The 19,167-nt window shown below is 39.2% G+C and overlaps 1 protein-coding gene across 2 annotated transcripts in view; it reads right to left on the minus strand.

Moving 5' to 3' along the window:
- The window catches only part of mlxip (MLX interacting protein), an 80,201-nt gene extending 61,291 nt beyond the window's left edge, over window positions 1–18,910 (minus strand). The window contains exons 1-6 of one of the 2 annotated variants that reach the window (XM_060906797.1): window positions 18,356–18,910; window positions 11,197–11,303; window positions 11,022–11,107; window positions 3,436–3,525; window positions 3,039–3,074; window positions 110–356 (exon numbers count right to left, since the gene is read on the minus strand). In XM_060906797.1, coding sequence (XP_060762780.1) covers window positions 110–356; window positions 3,039–3,074; window positions 3,436–3,525; window positions 11,022–11,107; window positions 11,197–11,303; window positions 18,356–18,669 — 880 coding nt within the window. In that variant the 5' untranslated portion in view covers window positions 18,670–18,910. Of the gene's footprint in view, window positions 1–109; window positions 357–3,038; window positions 3,081–3,435; window positions 3,526–11,021; window positions 11,108–11,196; window positions 11,304–18,355 lie in introns of both variants that reach the window. The other variant, XM_060906796.1, reaches the window with a different exon arrangement.
- Window positions 18,911–19,167: the final 257 nt, after the last annotated feature.

The following is a 19,167-nucleotide window of genomic DNA, read 5'->3' on the forward strand; positions in this document are numbered from 1 at the left end:
AAATGGTCACTAATTCCAAACAATGTTAGCTTCATTTGTATTATGTCATTATGTCCATCATGTGGAGAAGCTCAGCAGATTCTACACCCTGTTGTTACTGCACTCTTACCGATCTCTCTAGGATTAGGCCAAGCGATGGGGTGGTGAGAAGAAAGTGTAGAGAAGAGCGTGTCAGAGAACTCAGACATGAGCACATCCATGTCGAAGATGGGATCCATCTCCATTGGTATAGGAGAATCCCGGCTCCTGCGGGAGGTGTAGCGGGTGCACACTGCTGCCTCATCATCCTGGCAGAAGGGCATACGAAGGATGTCGGGATGTACTTCGCCAAAAAGCGAGAACTGCTCCTCTGCCCCCTTTGAGGGAGGGCAAAAATGCAAGAGTGCAGGCCAGGTTAGTGGACAAACAGGGTTAGTGCAGGCAAAATGCTTACAGGTGACATGAAGAGCATGAAAGTGTTATAATAAAGTGATCTAAGAGCATGAAGAGCTTAAATATAAATGTGAGATGACACTGAAAATCTGGGAAATTTATTTTATATTTCAAAGAAAGTAAATGTTCAACATTCTGCACTATTTCTAGGTCCCTATTTAAATGTAAGAAAAAGTGTGATATTGACCATGTTAACTGCTTCGTATAAAAGCTCACATTTTACTCATGTCTAATCTCTTCTATTGAAGTGTGAAGACAACACACTAAAATGGATCATCCAGTTTCACGCAATCTTGTGGCGTCCATGCAGCTCAAGTGCGCACTGTCATTAAAGTAAAAAGGGGACGAACCAAATACGAAGAAACTCATGAAAATATTTCAAAGACTCGACTTTTCACTCCAGTTGTCAGTAATATAATTTGTAATGACAATTGTTGTATTGAATTCGAAAATAATGGAAAATAGAAGCATTTTCACTAGCACTCTCACACTTCTGAAACTTCAGCTTTACAAACCCCGATTCCAAAAAAGTTGGGACAAAGTACAAATTGTAAATAAAAACAGAATGCAATAATTTACAAATCTCAAAAACTGATATTGTATTCACAATAGAACATAGACAACATATCAAATGTCGAAAGTGAGACATTTTGAAATTTCATGCCAAATATTGGCTCATTTGAAATTTCATGACAGCAACACATCTCAAAAAAGCTGAGACAGGGGCAATAAGAGGCTGGAAAAGTTAAAGGTACAAAAAAGGAACAGCTGGAGGACCAAATTGCAACTCATTAGGTCAATTGGCAATAGGTCATTAACATGACTGGGTATAAAAAGAGCATCTTGGAGTGGCAGCAGCTCTCAGAAGTAAAGATGGGAAGAGGATCACCAATCCCCCTAATTCTGCGCCGACAAATAGTGGAGCAATATCAGAAAGGAGTTCGACAGTGTAAAATTGCAAAGAGTTTGAACATATCATCATTTACAGTGCATAATATCATCAAAAGATTCAGAGAATCTGGAAGAATCTCTGTGCGTAAGGGTCAAGGCTGGAAAACCATACTGGGTGCCCGTGATCTTCGGGCCCTTAGACGGCACTGCATCACATACAGGCATGCTTCTGTATTGGAAATCACAAAATGGGCTCAGGAATATTTCCAGAGAACATTATCTGTGAACACAATTCACCGTGCCATCCGCCATTGCCAGCTAAAACTCTATAGTTCAAAGAAGAAGCCGTATCTAAACATGATCCAGAAGCGCAGACGTCTTCTCTGGGCCAAAGCTCATTTAAAATGGACTGTGGCAAAGTGGAAAACTGTTCTGTGGTCAGACGAATCAAAATTTGAAGTTCTTTATGGAAATCAGGGACGCCGTGTCATTCAGACTAAAGAGGAGAAGGACGACCCAAGTTGTTATCAGCGCTCAGTTCAGAAGCCTGCATCTCTGATGGTATGGGGTTGCATTAGTGTGTGTGGCATGGGCAGTTTACACATCTGGAAAGACACCATCAATGCTGAAAGGTATATCCAGGTTCTAGAGCAACATATGCTCCCATCCAAATGACATCTCTTTCAGGGAAGACCTTGCATTTTCCAACATGACAATGCCAAACCACATACTGCATCAATTACAGCATCATGGCTGTGTAGAAGAAAGGTCCGGGTACTGAACTGGCCAGCCTGCAGTCCAGATCTTTCAGCCATAGAAAACATTTGGCGCATCATAAAACGGAAGATACGACAAAAAAGACCTAAGACAGTTGAGCAACTAGAATCCTACATTAGACAAGAATGGGTTAGCATTCCTATCCCTAAACTTGAGCAACTTGTCTCCTCAGTCCCCAGACGTTTACAGACTGTTGTAAAGGGAAAAGGGGATGTCTCACAGTGGTAAACATGGCCTTGTCCCAACTTTTTTGAGATGTGTTGTTGTCATGAAATTTAAAAATCACCTAATTTTTCTCTTTAAATGATATATTTTCTCAGTTTAAACATTTAATATGTCATCTATGTTCTATTCTGAATAAAATATGGAATTTTGAAACTTCCACATCATTGCATTCCGTTTTTATTTACAATCTGTACTTTGTCCCAACTTTTTTGGAATCGGGGTTGTAAAATATTCTGCGTTCAGCCTGTAGGCATTAACCACACGGTTAGACACTAGACACTAAAATGTCAACACAAGCAGGTATTTAGGAAAAAAGCACGCATAGTCAACTGCACAAGATTTAAACTGATTAGTGATCTGTGGCAATTTCAAACCTATCATGCCTTTTATCCTTTATGCCTAACAAAGGAGGCAATTACGAATTTTATTTTTGACTGCAGAAGATGCACTCAATAGAAGCACTGATTAGCATTTTTACATTTGATTAAATAAAACTCTTTGCCAAACAATGCCAACAGCATATTTCATACAAAGAATGCTAGCGCTGCTCCGTCAGAGTGGAAACCTGAGATAATCCAGTTTTGTCGGCCTTGTACTGTGGATGCTATTAATATGGGACTACGAGTGAACACTGCATTAAGAGCACCATGCAAAACCAGGGATCTTGGCAAAGCAATGCTTCCATCAGAATTGCACAAAATCAATAGCTTTACCTTAAGCAGGCTGGAAAGATCATCATCTTTGTGCTTCTGTAACTGGATAATAAGACAATTAATACATTTAAATGAAGTTAATTATTTATGAACATCAGACATGCAACCAACATTCAGCAATACTTTGTATTATGATGCAAAATATCATACTGTGTGTGTGTGTGTGTGTGTGTGTGTATATATATATATATATATTTATTTATTTATTTATTTAATTCCCCTCCCCACACAATGAAGAAACATTGGAGGAAGAATGTTTGTTTGTTTTTTTACAAAACACAATATCTAAGAAAGTGCAGCTTATTTGGGTTTTGACACTAAGCCCAGAATCTCCCATGCACTAAAAATCAGGTTTATGGCTATCAAAGGACCTCAAAGAGTTAAACAGGGGACCTACCCTTTTCTTGAAGTATGTCCTCCACTTATGGTACTCTCGGAGAACAATTTCGATTCTTCTCTTCCAGTATTTTCCTTCTGTAGCTATTGCCTTAGAAGACACATGATGATGATGATGATGATGATAACATTGCAGATGTAATTGTGCTTAATCACCAGAAGACAACAAAGTAGATATCTATTTCTCAAAAACCAGGATGTATCAGAGAGAAACCACTGTACGCATATATCACTGAAGAGCATGCACATGAGAACAAAACGTGTGAGGTGTATGGAAACAAAATTCAGTTCCCCTCCCTGCTCATGTTAATCAGACTGTGGATTCTCACAGGTTTCGCCTCTGTACTATATGTCCTAATATGTAAAACAGTGCTGAGTAAAATCAAAATGTCCATATTTGTCCTTATACACACATGATTTCATTAAAAGAAAAAGAAAACCCATTTTTAAAATACAGTTATGAAGACAGACTATGATATAAATTAACGATTCATGTGAATAATTGAAAATAAGGAGCTCACACAACTAAGATATCCATCTCCGAAAGTCAGTTTCTATGCAGAATGGACGATTTCATGGAGGCCACCATTGCAAATATTTTATCCAATCAGAAAAATCCCCCCGATCATTTCCGGCAATGCTCTGACGTCATTTGGGTGCAAAACACGGAAGCTCCGCATAGCGAGTAAGACTTGAAGCTGCCCCTGGCAGGAGATTATTTCATTAAAAGTTTATATGCAAAAAAAATTTTAAATTCCATTTCTCTAACAAAAAAGTGGAGGGGGAAAGATAATACTGATGTCGCTGATAAACAGTGAGGGAATAGTGAACAGCTGATGTACTCCTATGTGACTGAATAGGGAAGCTAACTTTTCATATTTATATCCCGGTACAAGTAGTGCTGCCGTGACAGCCTCATTCTGCGGACTGTAACCTTGCCAGACAACCTACAAACATATGTGCATATTATCTGACTTACCTAAATATGTTAAAGAGGTAAGTGCACGAGTTTTTACATGTTCCTGGCAGCATAAGCACTCATTAGCACGCTTAGCATGCTCTCGACTCATTCATGAAAACCTTCCTCATCAAGATGTCACCAAGCTAGCCTACCGTAATTACTGTAGTAGACAGTCCAACCCCCACGGCAACACAGAAAGAGGGTAAACAAACACTGCTTTACACAGCTCGTGTGCTCAGAACATTTTGAAGAAAATTGTTTCACTCAAGCAACTCTGATGCACCGGCATTAGGAATACTGTACAAGCCAGCGCTGAATCCAGATGCGGTTCCCACAATCTTCGGCCAAAAAGCGGACAAGACAAACGAGACAACACAGTCAGTAGTCCGCAAAAGAGAAGTTCAAAGGGTAAGAAAACACTTTTTATGGCTTCCCTAATTTTTTATTAAGCGTGATATGTTATTTTGAGTTCGTTTGGGCATAAACGTAATAATTGCTGATGCAACTAAGAGGCTTGATGTTTGTTTGGTGTCTTGCTTTGATTTAGTGTTGTCAAAAAAGCCTTAGTAATGACTAACTAAAACAACCGCAATAAATATTGTTCACTTGTGTGTAACCAATTGATATGGTAATGCTTGTTTTTCATGATCATCATCGTTATTCGTGTCATTATCCGAAATACTCGAGGAAATCAGTGAAGAAAGATCACTCGTGCTATGGTCCATTTTGTCGAATATGGCCATGTATTGTAAGTGATGTCACACTTTAAGTAAACCATTCGGAGTTCTTTGAGGTATACAGGAATTTGTTTGTGGAATAGCAGACCTCGATCAGTGCAATCTAGTCAAACGTGATAATTTTAAGAAACAGGCGAAACAGTTTTATGAAGTAAATTCCAAACCCAGTTTTATGTGTATATAACTAATTTTTAATCATTTTGGTGCTATTTCTGTAATCTAGTTGTACTCTGTGATAATTACAATTAGCATATTTTTTGTTTATGACTTTTTCATCATTGTTCATACAATTTTGTCAATTTATTATTGTCTCTTATATTTTATTGTTTCCTGCTGTCATCAAGAGGACCACATTTGAAACAAGTGTATTTTATACTTTGTGTTGTCCTTGATGTTATTTATACTGTATCTTTTTACATGCATGAATTTTACCAAATAAATCCATATCATACCAGCAGCTCGGGTGTTTCTGGCAATATTTCTGCCTTTTTTCGTACAAGTGCATCCTGCTGTAAATGTTCACATGAATCCTGTATAGTAAAGCAATGTTTGTTTACCCTCTTTCTGCGTTGCCGCGGGGGCTGGACTGCCTACTACAGTAATTATGATAGGTTAGCCTGGGGACGTCTTGATAGGAAGTTTTTCATGAATGAGTTGAGAGCATGTCAAGCATGCTAATGAGTAGTGTAACACATAGTTTCAGCCTCGTTTTACAGTTAAAGAGTTCAGGTTTATCCATAAATCAGGGTTGCAGCTTATTAATACACTATTTCAGATGTATAGTGAAAAAAAATTGTCATCTTAGTAGACCTTTCGCTTTGCCCCTTCAGTGCTGAAGAGCTACACTCAGCCTTGCGCCCAAATGACGTCACCCTTCCAACAGACAACATGGCAGCCTCCTTGTGGCATTAGAGTAGCGATACAAAAACTCTCACAACTTTCTTACAGTGGTGCTTGAAAGTTTGTGAACCCTTTAGAATTTTCTATATTTCTGCATAAATATGACCTAAATCATCAGATTTTCACACAAGTCCTAAAAGTAGATAAAGAGAACCCAGTTAAACAAATGAAACAAAAATATTATACTTGGTTATTTATTTATTGAAGAAAATGATCCAATATTACATATCTGTGAGTGGCAAAAGTACGTGAACCTCTAGGATTAGCAGTTAATTTGAAGGTGAAATTAGAGTCAGGTGTTTTCAATCAATGGGATGACAATCAGGTGTGAGTGGGCACCCTGTTTTATTTAAAGAACAGGGATCTATCAAAGTCTGATCTTCACAACACGTTTGTGGAAGTGTATCATGGTACGAACAAAGGAGATTTCTGAGGACCTCAGGAAAAGCATTGTTGATGCTCATCAGGCTGGAAAAGGTTAAAAAACCATCTCTAAAGAGTTTGGACTCCACCAATCCACAGTCAGACAGATTGTGTACAAATGGAGAAAATTCAAGACCATTGTTACCCTCCCCAGGAGTGGTCGACCAACAAAGATCACTCCAAGAGCAAGGCGTGTAATAGTCGACAAGGTCACAAGGGACCCCAGGGTAACTTCTAAGCAACTGAAGGCCTCTCTCACATTGGCTAATGTTAATGTTCATTAGTCCACCATCAGGAGAGCACTGAACAACAATGCATGGCAGGGTTGCAAGGAGAAAGCCACTGCTCTCCAAAAAGAACACTGCTGCTCGTCTGCAGTTTGCTAAAGATCATGTGGACAAGTCAGAAGGCTATTGGAAAAATGTTTTGTGGATGGATGAGACCAAAATAGAACTTTCTGGTTTAAATGAGAAGCATTATGTTTGGAGAAAGGAAAACACTACATTCCAGTATCTGTGAAACATGGTGGTGGTAGTGTCATGGTTTGGGCCTGTTTTGCTGCAGCTGGGCCAGGATGGCTTGCCGTCATTGATGGAACAATGAATTCTGAATTATAGCAGCGAATTCTAAAGGAAAATGTCAGGACATCTTTCCATGAACTGAATCTCAAGAGAAGGTGGGTCATGCAGCAAGACAACGACCCTAAGCACACAAGTCGTTCTACCATCCATCCATTATCTGTAGCTGCTTATCCTGTACAGGGTCGCAGGCAAGCTGGAGCCTATCCCAGCTGACTATGGGCGAGAGGCAGGGTACACCCTGGACAAGTTGCCAGGTCATCGCAGGGCTGACAAAGAAGTCCTTCTACCCAAGAATGGTTAAAGAAGAATAAAGTTAATGTTTTGGAATGGCCAAGTCAAAGTCCTGACCTTAATCCAATCGAAATGTTGTGGAAGGACCTGAAACGAGCAGTTCATGTGAGGAAACCCACCAATATCCCAGAGTTGAAGCTGTTCTGTATGGAGGAATGGGCTAAAATCCCTCCAAGCCAGTGTGCAGGACTGATCAACAGTTACCGGAAACGTTTAGTTACAGTTACTGCTGTACAAAGGGGGTCACACCAGATACTTAAAGCAACGGTTCACATACTTTTGCCACTCACAGATATGTAATATTGGATCATTTTCCTCAATAAATAAATGACCAAGTATAATATTTTTGTCTCATTTGTTTAACTGGGTTCTCTTTATCTACTTTTAGGACTTATGTGAAAATCTGATAATGTTTTAGGTCATATTTATGCAGAAATATAGAAAATTCTAAAGGGTTCACAAACTTTCAAGCACCACTGTATAAATGGTCAAACATGCCTGAAACTTTTCTTATGGGCTCTCAATATTACAAGCTACCAACCCATGCACGTATTTACTTTACATTTTCTTTTCCTTTAAATTGTCCCTACTTGTGAACAAGTGCGTATGCAAGGATGATTTCCGGACTCACCACAAGTCTGAATAGCAATTACAAAAAATTGCTATTAAAATGATTAGAATAATATGTATTACTAATATTAATGTAATGTGTCACATTTGTGCATGGAAGATTACGAGGCATTACTTTTTTATAAAATATGTTTACATTTCACTACAAACTGACTGGAAGCAGCTGGTTTGATGGTAAAAGCCTGTATTTAAAACTGTAAAATGTTCAAATAAAATACATGTTGAGCAAATCTAGACAACAGTGATGCATATTGTGTATCACAGAAACATATTTGAGAATAATATAGATATTTATTTTTTCCAAGGTCCGGTTTCCATCAAATCGTGTACTCTGATTGGCTTGCGAGCGGTCCAGAATCCTATGATACGGACCCCGGTTCAGGGCTCGAAATTAACTTTTTTTCTTTGTGTCCCCCAGTGGTCCCGAATTCTGTGTTGTATTGTCCCGAATGGAAGCAATAGTGTCCCCATTTTTTTCCTCTCTGAAATAACCAGTGGTTAATATTATCATATGAAGTTACTATTATATTTGTAACTACGCGATTTTGAACCCTTTTATATCATTTTTACAATAAGTCACAAGACACAAGCGACACATGTCCAATACATCATCTACTTCAAAATTACAGTTATTGCATTTTCAGTTTATTAAACTTTGGCAATCTCACTGTATGAATAGATACCCGTTTATTTAAAGGGGCCAACTAGCTCATTCAGAAAATGTTTCAACTCCCTACATCTGCAGTACACTTCAGTTGAAAATAAGACCCCTTTTATGTTCATTTCATCTACTTATACCTTGAATATCTGTTGGCACTTATAAGGCCAACTTATCATTTTCACCATTACCGTTATCCATTTTTATGAACTTTCCGTTATCCATTACCGTTATCCATTTTTATGAACTTTCCGTTATCCATTTTTATGAACTTTCCGTTATCCATTTTTATGAACTTTCCGTTATCCATTTTATGAACTTTCACTGCCGAAACGTGGGTTAGCAACATCAGCATAGTGCCAGGTCCGAGCCTAGCTGTGCTGCTGACTGACTAAACTTTCTGAACTAGAAAGACACCAAGAAAACTCACTTATTCTGTTGAACGGTATCTTCCGTCAATATCATCCACATCATTCCTGTTGTATTTTATAACGTGTCTAACAGTGTTCATTAAGTTCATTCAGTTGCTAGCGTTGCCTGCAGACCAGGCGATGACACTTTGGATCCTGAAGGTCCCGGAGACGTTATGTCTGGGCTTTCAGTTTCTTCCCCGCGGTCGGTCCGCTTCAACCACTTCAGCATTTTTGTTCTGGCAAGAGTCGGCGCAGCGTGTGCGGTAGCAATTCCATTCCAAGTCCATATAATGCGGACTCCGGCCGAAGATTCTAGAACAGAATGCGCTGCTCTGTAGCCTACGGATGCAGGTGCATCGAAAGTGTAGCTACTATGTATGTTTCGCTGTTAACGTTTTAAAATTAAAATTGACAAATTAGGTGAATGTCTACGTATGTGTGACGGCTTTGTAAATAATATTAACGTAGAACTTTTTTTCTAGATCTATTTTTTTTCCATTGTCCCGGGATTGTCCCAGATATGATAATTTTGTGTCCTGATGACATTTTTTATGGTCCCCAGGACATCGGGACACCGTTAGTTTCGAGCGCTGCCCCGGTTACGGACCTTTGGTGACTCGCTCGTTCACAACAACAAACATAGTAGCAATTTTTTGTCATTTATTTTCGCATTTCTCAGTATAATAGCATTAATTTTACAGCATGGATAGCGATAACGACAGTGTTCACAGCGAAAACGAGTTTTACTACTCTGATGAAGACAAAACAAAAGAAAAACATTTCAGGAGAAAGTTGAAACCCTGTAACTGTTGCTAACGCTGAGCAAACCCAGCAGTTTATTGAGGAGCAAAGGGCAGAAAATACAACAAAAAAGACACCCTACGACCTCAATGTCTTTGGGAAGTTCTGTCGAAACATAAATGAAAGTCGAAAGGTGGAAGACATACCTGGCGAAGAACTAAACATGTTGCTGTGAAACTTTTTCATGTCCGCAAAAAAGAAAAATGGTGATGTGTACAAGCCGTTCTCGCTCACGTCTTTCCAGAGAAGTTTCCAGCGCTATCTGAATCAGGTTTGTTCTAAATATGGTTTCCCTTTCGGGTGCTCTCATTTTCTGTTAGAATTTGGTATAGAAAAAAATATATACACTACCGTTCAAAAGTTTGGGGTCACCCAGACAATTCTGTGTTTTCCATGAAAAGTCACACTTTTATTTACCACCATAAGTTGTAAAATGAATAGAAAATATAGTCAAGACATTTTTCTGGCCATTTTGAGCATTTAATCGACCCCACAAATGTGATGCTCCAGAAACTCAATCTGCTCAAAGGAAGGTCAGTTTTATAGCTTCTCTAAAGAGCTAAACTGTTTTCAGCTGTGCTAACATGATTGTACAAGGGTTTTCTAATCATCCATTAGCCTTCTGAGGCAATGAGCAAACACATTGTACCATTAGAACACTGGAGTGATAGTTGCTGGAAATGGGCCTCTATACACCTATGGAGATATTGCACCAAAAACCAGACATTTGCAGCTAGAATAGTCATTTACCACATTAGCAATGTATAGAGTGTATTTCTGATTAGTTTAAAGTGATCGTCATTGAAAAGAACAGTGCTTTTCTTTCAAAAATAAGGAAATTTCAAAGTGACCCCAAACTTTTGAACGGTAGTGTATATTATTTACCAGCTTAAGGTCGGTCCGTATCATGAAATACCGTGACCTTGGCCTTGAAAATACTGACCTCGGCCCAGAGGGCTCGGTCAGCATTTTCAAGACCTCGGTCACGGTATTTCACGATACGGACCTCCCAGCTGGTAAATAATATGTATTATACTGCTCTTACTGGGGTCTTCATTGACAATGCACCACCATTCCTGTGCAATTACTGAAAAGGTTCTCTCCATTCCTGCTCCATCTGAGAATGACCACAGCATTACTGTTGTCCCCCATTCCTAACCAGCTCTTTACTCATTCATCTCCAACATCTCACCTCTGCAGGTCGATGGACTCCTGAATCCATGGTCCCATCCAAAGGCGTAACAAAATGGCAGACCGGGTTCTCTCTTTTCTCCACATCTGCACAAGATGAAATTATGAGAAGCAATGAGAAGAGCGATGATGAGATAAAGGTGAAAATGTGTTCCTCTGTGGTCACCAGTCCTTACACTGAATGTACCAAGCCCTCCAGATGGCATTGTTGAGGCGAATCTTGTCTCTCCAAAGAAGTTTCAGGCCTTTGAAATTTTTCCATTTTGGCGACACCAATCTCCCACTGATGATGATAAAATGGCAACATGCAACAGTATTACAAAAGGTTTTTCCTTGACTGTCTGAAACGATTCTCCTCTGGTACTTTAGAAGCATGTAATCCTGCACCAGTGAACGTGGTTATATCTGAATACTTGTTACCTCTGCCAAGGAGGTTATGTTTTCGGTAGCATTGGTTTGTTTGTTTCTTGGTTTGTCTGTTAACAACATTACGGAAAAAGTTATGAACGGATTGCTCTGAAATTTTTTCCAGAGGTGTGACTGGGCACAAGTAATAATCCATTAAATTTTGGCGGTAATCCGGATCACCTTCTGGATCCCGGAATTTTTTAAAGGATTCTTGGCGGAGGTCTGCGCTCTCCGAGTGCTTTTCTAGTCTTTACTGATGAAATCTGACTTATTTTATTTAAGTATTTGGGCAGTAAAAATATCAAATATTGTGATAATTCACAACTATTCTTCCTGTCCACCTTCTCATATGGGACCTTTAGACCTTTAACTAATCCATTTCTAAAGCACTAATTTAACTGCATATGTCTACTTTTATATCTTGAATAAAGACAGCATCTATGTTTCCTTTCCAAAAAAGCAGTTCTCAGCACTTGTCCATGTGCATGTTTTTTTCCCTGAACTCTTCTTCCGGTTTCAACTAGTTTCCTTGCCCTGCATCTCCTGTCACATGATGAATTGTAAGTGTGAGTGCTTGCGCATGTGTTTCCTCCACAGTACAAAGAGCCAACTTTCTGTTCTTTTAAACTAAATCAAGCAGTGTTATAATCAGAAAGACTTTTTTTTTCCAAAATACACACACGCAAACAAAAGCAGGATGAGATTTTAAAACGAACACAGACACTTATGAGGGCTACAGTTATATAGTTATATAGATATAGATTTATTCACATGATAAACGGCTCACGTGATGTCAATAAACAGTTGATAAATCCTATCTCAAACCTCAGAGCTGTTCAACATATCAACTATCAACGTATCTAAATCTAAAACCAAAATACATTATAAACCCTGTTTTATATACCATACATATTCCTCCACTCACAAAAATATCAGTATCAATTTGATTACAAGAGTGCACTGACAGCACAATATCCCCTGCTAGCAACTATGCCATAACTCTGGTAAAATGCGACTGAATTGAACGAAACTGCAATATGCGTATTACAGACATATAACAAAGAATCCTGCCAAGTTTCATGAAATTCCTCCAAAAATTGTGAGAGGAGTTGATTTCAGAAGGTGAGTATCCTTCCCAGGACAGACAGACGGACATCGCCATGACATAATTCCCCTTTGGGCCTTTTGGCCAGCAGGGGATAAAAACTGTATCCTGTTTTTTTGGGATCAGAACCGACAACACGATTCACACTTAAAATTCTTTGATGCCAATTTTTGTTGTTATGAAAAATATGCAAAATATGCAGATTTAACAAATGGCAAAAATGTCAACTTCATAAACGCAGCTAAGGCATAATTTTAAAGCTATGAAGAGCCTTCTAGTAATGTTCTGATATCACTGTGCGCGAGTTTGTGTGAGCTTGTGTGTAATTTTGTTTTTCTTTTTTTTTAAACTTCAGAGAAAGACAAATGATCTTTCTGAAAGCATCTTCGTCATCTGACTCATGGACAAGATAAACATCGTATTTTCATTTTCACAACAGCAGCTTCCAGAAATCATAGAATGATTGATGATTTGGTGCTGCATCGTGTCCTCATTGGGAGTCCGTTAAAAGAAACAAGGACACAAATATGAAGTTTCACATCGTGTTGCAGACGTGAAACTGGGCAGTTGATGATTACAGTTGGAAAAAATTCATTCATTCATTCATTCATTCATTCATCCATTGCAGGTCAAGGGGTAGCTGCAGCCAATCCCAGCTGACTTTAGGCGAGAGGCGGTGTACACCCTGGACAGATCACCAATCTACAGTGGTACTTGAAAGTTTGTGAACCCTTTAGAATTTTTTATATTTCTGCATAAATATGACCTAAAACATCATCAGATTTGCACACAAGTCCTAAAAGTAGATAAAGAGAACCCAGTTAAACAAATGAGACAAAAATATTATACTTGGTCATTTATTTATTGAGGAAAATGATCCAATATTACATATCTGTGAGTGGCAAAAGTATGTGAACCTCTAGGATTAGCAGTTAATTTGAAGGTGAAATTAGAGTCAGGTGTTTTCAATCAATGGGATGACAATCAGGTGTGAGTGGGCACCCTGTTTTGTTTAAAGAACAGGGATCTATCAAAGTCTGATCTTCACAACACATGTTTGTGGAAGTGTATCATGGCACAAACAAAGGAGATTTCTGAGGACCTCAGAAAAAGCGTTGTTGATGCTCATCCGGCTGGAAAAGGTTACAAAACCATCTCTAAAGAGTTTGGACTCCACCAATCCACAGTCAGACAGATTGTGTACAAATGGAGGAAATTCAAGACCATTGTTACCCTCCCCAGGAGTGGTCGACTAACAAAGATCACTCCAAGAGCAAGGCGTGTAATAGTCAGCAAGGTCACAAAGGACCCCAGGGTAACTTCTAAGCAACTGAAGGCCTCTCTCACATTGGCTAATGTTAATGTTCATGAGTCCACCATCAGGAGAACACTGAACAACAACAGTGTGCATGGTAGGGTTGCAAGGAGAAAGCCACTGCTCTCCAAAAAGAACATTGCTGCCCGTCTACAGTTTGCTAAAGATCACGTGGACAAGCCAGAAGGCTATTGGAAAAATGTTTTGTGGACGGATGAGACCAAAATAGAACTTTTTGGTGAGCAATTCCAGCGTTATGGACGTGACACTTGAACTCAAAATGGCAACAAATGACCCAGTGCATGTTTTATTGTCTCCCAGTATTTAAACAGGTGTTGCATATTTTAAGGCTGTACCATACTGGAGAAGTGATAGAACAAGAACAATTCCCATAGTACATCTAGGGCATGCCAGAAAACGCCAATAAAAGATGCGTTATGGACGTGACAGAAAAAGTATCACTTTTCTTGGGTGACTGTACATTTTTATCAAACTCTGTGAAATTGTAAACCTAATGTCGAAATGGAGATATCCATTTGATAGAGGGGTCCAAGGTGAATATTAAAAAATCTTTGTTTAAAATATTTTGTATTTCATGCAGAGTTCCGGAAGGAAAAGTCAGTGTTATGGATGTGACGAAATTCCGTTATGGATGTGACGCGTCTGAAATAGACATGGCATACGTTTAGAAAATCAGCAATTTAACCACCATAACCCTTTGAAAAACTCTAAATATCAGCTAAAACTATCAAAGTTCTTAAATAATATTTAGGATGGCTATTGTTTTGCTGTTTTGTGGATTTTAGCATACATTTCTGTGGCTTGTGGCAATAATATAGAATTGTACATGATCAAAGTTGATTTTAGCTTGGGTTTTACATTATAAGAAAGAAAGACTGACATATTAAGGCAAAGGGAACAATTATTGTGACAAATTGGTTCAACTTATTCACATCTGTAAAATACAGGCCTAGGCGATATCTCTGGGAGTGGTTTTGTTGTATTACACGTTGCTTTATTCTTGCATGGTGAGGTTGACATTTACATGGAATTGCCCTGGTTTAAATGAGAAGCGTTATGTTTGGAGAAAGGAAAACACTGCATTCCAGCATAAGAACCTTATCCCATCTGTGAAATATGGTGGTGGTAGTATCATGGTTTGGGCCTGTTTTGCTGCATCTGGGCCAGGACAGCTTGCCATCGTTGATGGAACAATGAATTCTGAATTATACCAGCGAATTCTAAAGGAAAACGTCAGGACATCTGTCCATGAGCTGAATCTTGAGAGAAGGTGGGTCATACAATAAGCCAACGACCCTAAGCACACAAGTCGTTCTACCAAAGAATGGTTAAAGAAGAATAAAGTTAATGTTTTGGAATGGCCAAGTCAAAGTCCTGACCTTAATCCAATCGAAATGTTGTGGAAGGACCTGAAGTGAGCAGTTCATGTGAGGAAACCCACCAACATCCCAGAGCTGAAGCTGTTCTGTATGGAGGAATGGGCTAAAATTCTTCCAAGCTGGTGTGCAGGACTGATCAACAGTTACTGGAAATGTTTAGTTGCAGTTATTGCTGCACAAGGGGATCACACCAGATACTGAAAGCAAAGGTTCACATACTTTTGCCACTCACAGATATGTAATATTGGATCATTTTCCTCAATAAATAAATGACCAAGTATAATATTTTTGTCTCATTTGTTTAACTGGGTTCTCTTTATCTACTTTTAGGACTTGTGTGCAAATCTGATGATGTTTTAGGTCATATTTATGCAGAAATATAGAAAATTCTAAAGGGTTCACAAACTTTCAAGCACCACTGTATTTAGAGTAGCCAGTTGACCTAATCCATGTGTCTTTGGGAGGAAACCAGAAGCACCCAGGGGCACAAGGAGAACATGCAAACTCCATGCAGAAAGACCCCAGTCGCCTGCAAGGTACGAACCAAAAACCTGCTTGTTGCCCAGCTGTCCAGTTTGGGTGAACCTATACCCACCAGCCAAGTGAACCCTGCTATTTTCTTCTGTTGTATTCAAGGTTTGACATCCCATTTTCTGAGCTGCTTTTCAGATCACCATGGTTGTACAGAGTGATTATTTATGTTACCCTGTTCTGTCTTTTCCTATCAGCTCAAACCAACCATCCACCCATTATCCATAACCACTTATCCTGTGCAGGGTCGCAGGCAAGCTGGAGCCTATCCCAGCTGACTATGGGCGAGAGGCTGGGTACACTCTGGACAAGTCGCCAGATCATCACAGGCCTGATACATAGAGACAAGCCACCATTCCACTAACATTAACACCTACAGTCAATTTAGAGCCACCAATTAGCTGAACCTGCATGTCTTTGGACTGTGGGGGAAACTGAAGCACATGAAAGAAACCCACGCAAGCACAGGGAAAACATGCAAACTCCACACAGAAAGGCCCCCGTCGGCCACTGGGCTCGAACCCGGAACCTTCTTGCTGTGAGGCGACAGTACTAACCACTACACTACCATGCCGCCCCAGCTCAAAACCGTCTGGCCTGAGTTTCCCAAAAGCATTGCAGCACAAAGATCATCGTTAAATGGTAGCGCAAGCAGCACAATGAACGATCTCTCTCCTAGTTAACCCTTTGATGCAAAACATATGCACACCCCTTCTAATGCACAACATGGGTCAAAAATGACCCGCATTCATTTTCCAGGTTATTTCATGCTGACTGCGCTTTTCTTTGCTCTATCTTTTGAAATCAATTTATTTTATGATTGAATATTCCAAGTATTCTTTAAATATCTTGTTTTTAATTACCACAAATCATAAATTTAATTTTTTCTTTCCTACTTTATGAACAAAAATACTTTTTATTATTACTACACATGGGTCATCCAAGTGTGATTTAAAATTAAATGTCTTAATACTATAATAATAATAATTTGTTTCAAGTAATTACTTTAACAGTGAATGGGGCCAGTTATTTATTTATTAACTATGTAGTTAGCTAAGCCAACTACAATAAAATTAGCTAACTAAAGTAGAATATGTCAACAGCTCGGTAGCTAATAGTAATTACTTGTAACTTTCTGACAAGTAATCTACTCACTCTCAAGGTAACCTAAACATAATCAATGTTTTTCTAAGGTAATGTTAGAACAACTGAAAAACATTACTTCCATGTATCAGATGGGCAAAGGGCGCTGTGCTGAGCTGTGAAATGTCTGACACAAGCACAATTCACAGTTCCCACCAAACGCTGGAGTAAATGCATGCGGGTCGTTTCTGACCCATGTGTGTAAACTTGATGTAGAATTACAAAAGCTGTGCTTGTTCATAACTTTAAGAAAGGAAAAATAAAAATGATGATTTGTGCTAAACAAAAACAAGATATTTACTGCATATTTGGAAACGTAAATGACAAAATGAATTTATTTCTAAAGTATATCATAGAAACACTCAGCCATACATGAAATAACCTGGAAAATGAATGCAGGTCGTTTTTGACCTATGTTGTGCATTAGAAGGGTAGTGATACAAAAAGGGTTTTTATTCAAAAAGAAAGGAAAAAATAAAATAAGGATGTATGATGATCAAAAACAAGTTAATTGAGGAATACCTTGAATACTGAATGATGGAATTAATTTACTGCAAAGACATAGAAGATAAAAACTCAGCCGGGTCACTTTTGACCCATGTTTTGCATCAAAGGGTTAAGATGTTCTTAGCATTAAGAGGATTTTGGGAAATCTACCCAAATCATTTTCCTTTGACCTGTATCATCAGCATTTCATATGGAAACTTCTTACAACATACTAATCAACATAGTATAATGCTGGCAAACCCACCATGCACTTCATTCACGAGCATGATTATTATACAACGTAGAAAAACTAAACTATGATTAAATGCGCATGTGCAATTTATAACCCAAGGCTGGCACTGAATCATCATCAAACTACAAGATCAGCTGCTGTTATAAATAAGTATATAAAAGTCAACTACAAGCGGTGGGGCAAGTCAACAAACACCAGAGGAGGGAACTGACAACAACAACACTATCACATGCTAAGGAAATTAGCGATCAGTCTCACTGTGAATAGGTCAGACAGGGTATAAATAGCAAGTTATATAGTCACTTTTGTGGTAAAGGGTATGGAAGAAACACTTGGCAATTTGTTCGTTTGTGTGGTGAACTACGCATTAGCACACCAGCTCTTTCAGGTTTAAGAAAAGGTTAGCGTTAGTTAGCCGAGATAGCTAGCTTTACTCAGAAATTCACCTCTGGTATAAAATTACTTATCTGGTAGGGAAAAAAAAAAAAAAGAGTGAAATGTTCAAATAACACGGGCTTTTACAGGTTATCAGACAGAAGAGTGGCTGAGGCTAGCTAGTCCAGCTAATCATCTCTCTGTGGATGAAATTTAATACGGGCTTTAAAAACTATCCTCTGCCTGGACACCCAGGGCTCTGACTTTCACTTTTTTCTGAGAAAAAGTAAAGTGTGAGGAGCTGTTTTAATGAACTAGCCTGTAGGCGAGGGTCATGCACTCGAAAAGTTTGGTGAGAGACGCGTCGATGGAGAGATGGGATGCGCTCGCCTTGCCGAAGTGATAAGTCTGACAAGTTTGTTTATTAACAGTGTCGAAGTCGTAGCCTTTCTTCGGGGGATGTTCGATGTGAGGAGTTGAGACCATAAAATGACCGCTGTGGATGATCTGCGTCTCTCGCCCGTCTGATTTCTTCAATCCCAGCCCGAGGTGGGTCTCCTCGGTGTCGGAGTCGTCGTCGTGCTGCTCCCGCTTCATGCTCGGGGCAACTCGCCTCTGCGCCCGAGTAGCCATTGCACTTCTGCTGCTGCTCCTCACCGCCGCTCTTTGTTCAGCCGAGCTGTCTGACTGACTCGAGATATTCCATACTACTGTCTCCCAGATACATGTGAAGTCCTTTGGAAGCGAGGAACACGCTTACTGCTCATTGTTGTCGTACTTTAAAAATGCACCCGTTTCCTTCCGTTCACTACAAACACACAAGGTTGTAGAGACGTGCGAGACTCGAGTGTTGTGTTTCCGCTGGTTGCCAGAGTGGAATGGATCCCTCCTTGTTAAACTAGTTAGAAAATCACGTGTTTAGACCTATACAAAAGGTTGTGAACACCTGACCATTACACTCATTCCAGATTTAATCCCTTTTCCTGTTATAATAAGCTCATACAAGAACAAAATCAGGGACTATATATTATAATTCATTCCCAAAGGTGTTCAGTGGGGTTGAGTTCAGTGCAGGATACTCGAGTTTATTCACTCCTTTCTTGGCAAACTATGTCTTCCTGGAGCTCGCTT

This window comes from Neoarius graeffei, chromosome 24 (assembly GCF_027579695.1).
Source record: "Neoarius graeffei isolate fNeoGra1 chromosome 24, fNeoGra1.pri, whole genome shotgun sequence".
Taxonomy (NCBI): domain Eukaryota; kingdom Metazoa; phylum Chordata; class Actinopteri; order Siluriformes; family Ariidae; genus Neoarius; species Neoarius graeffei.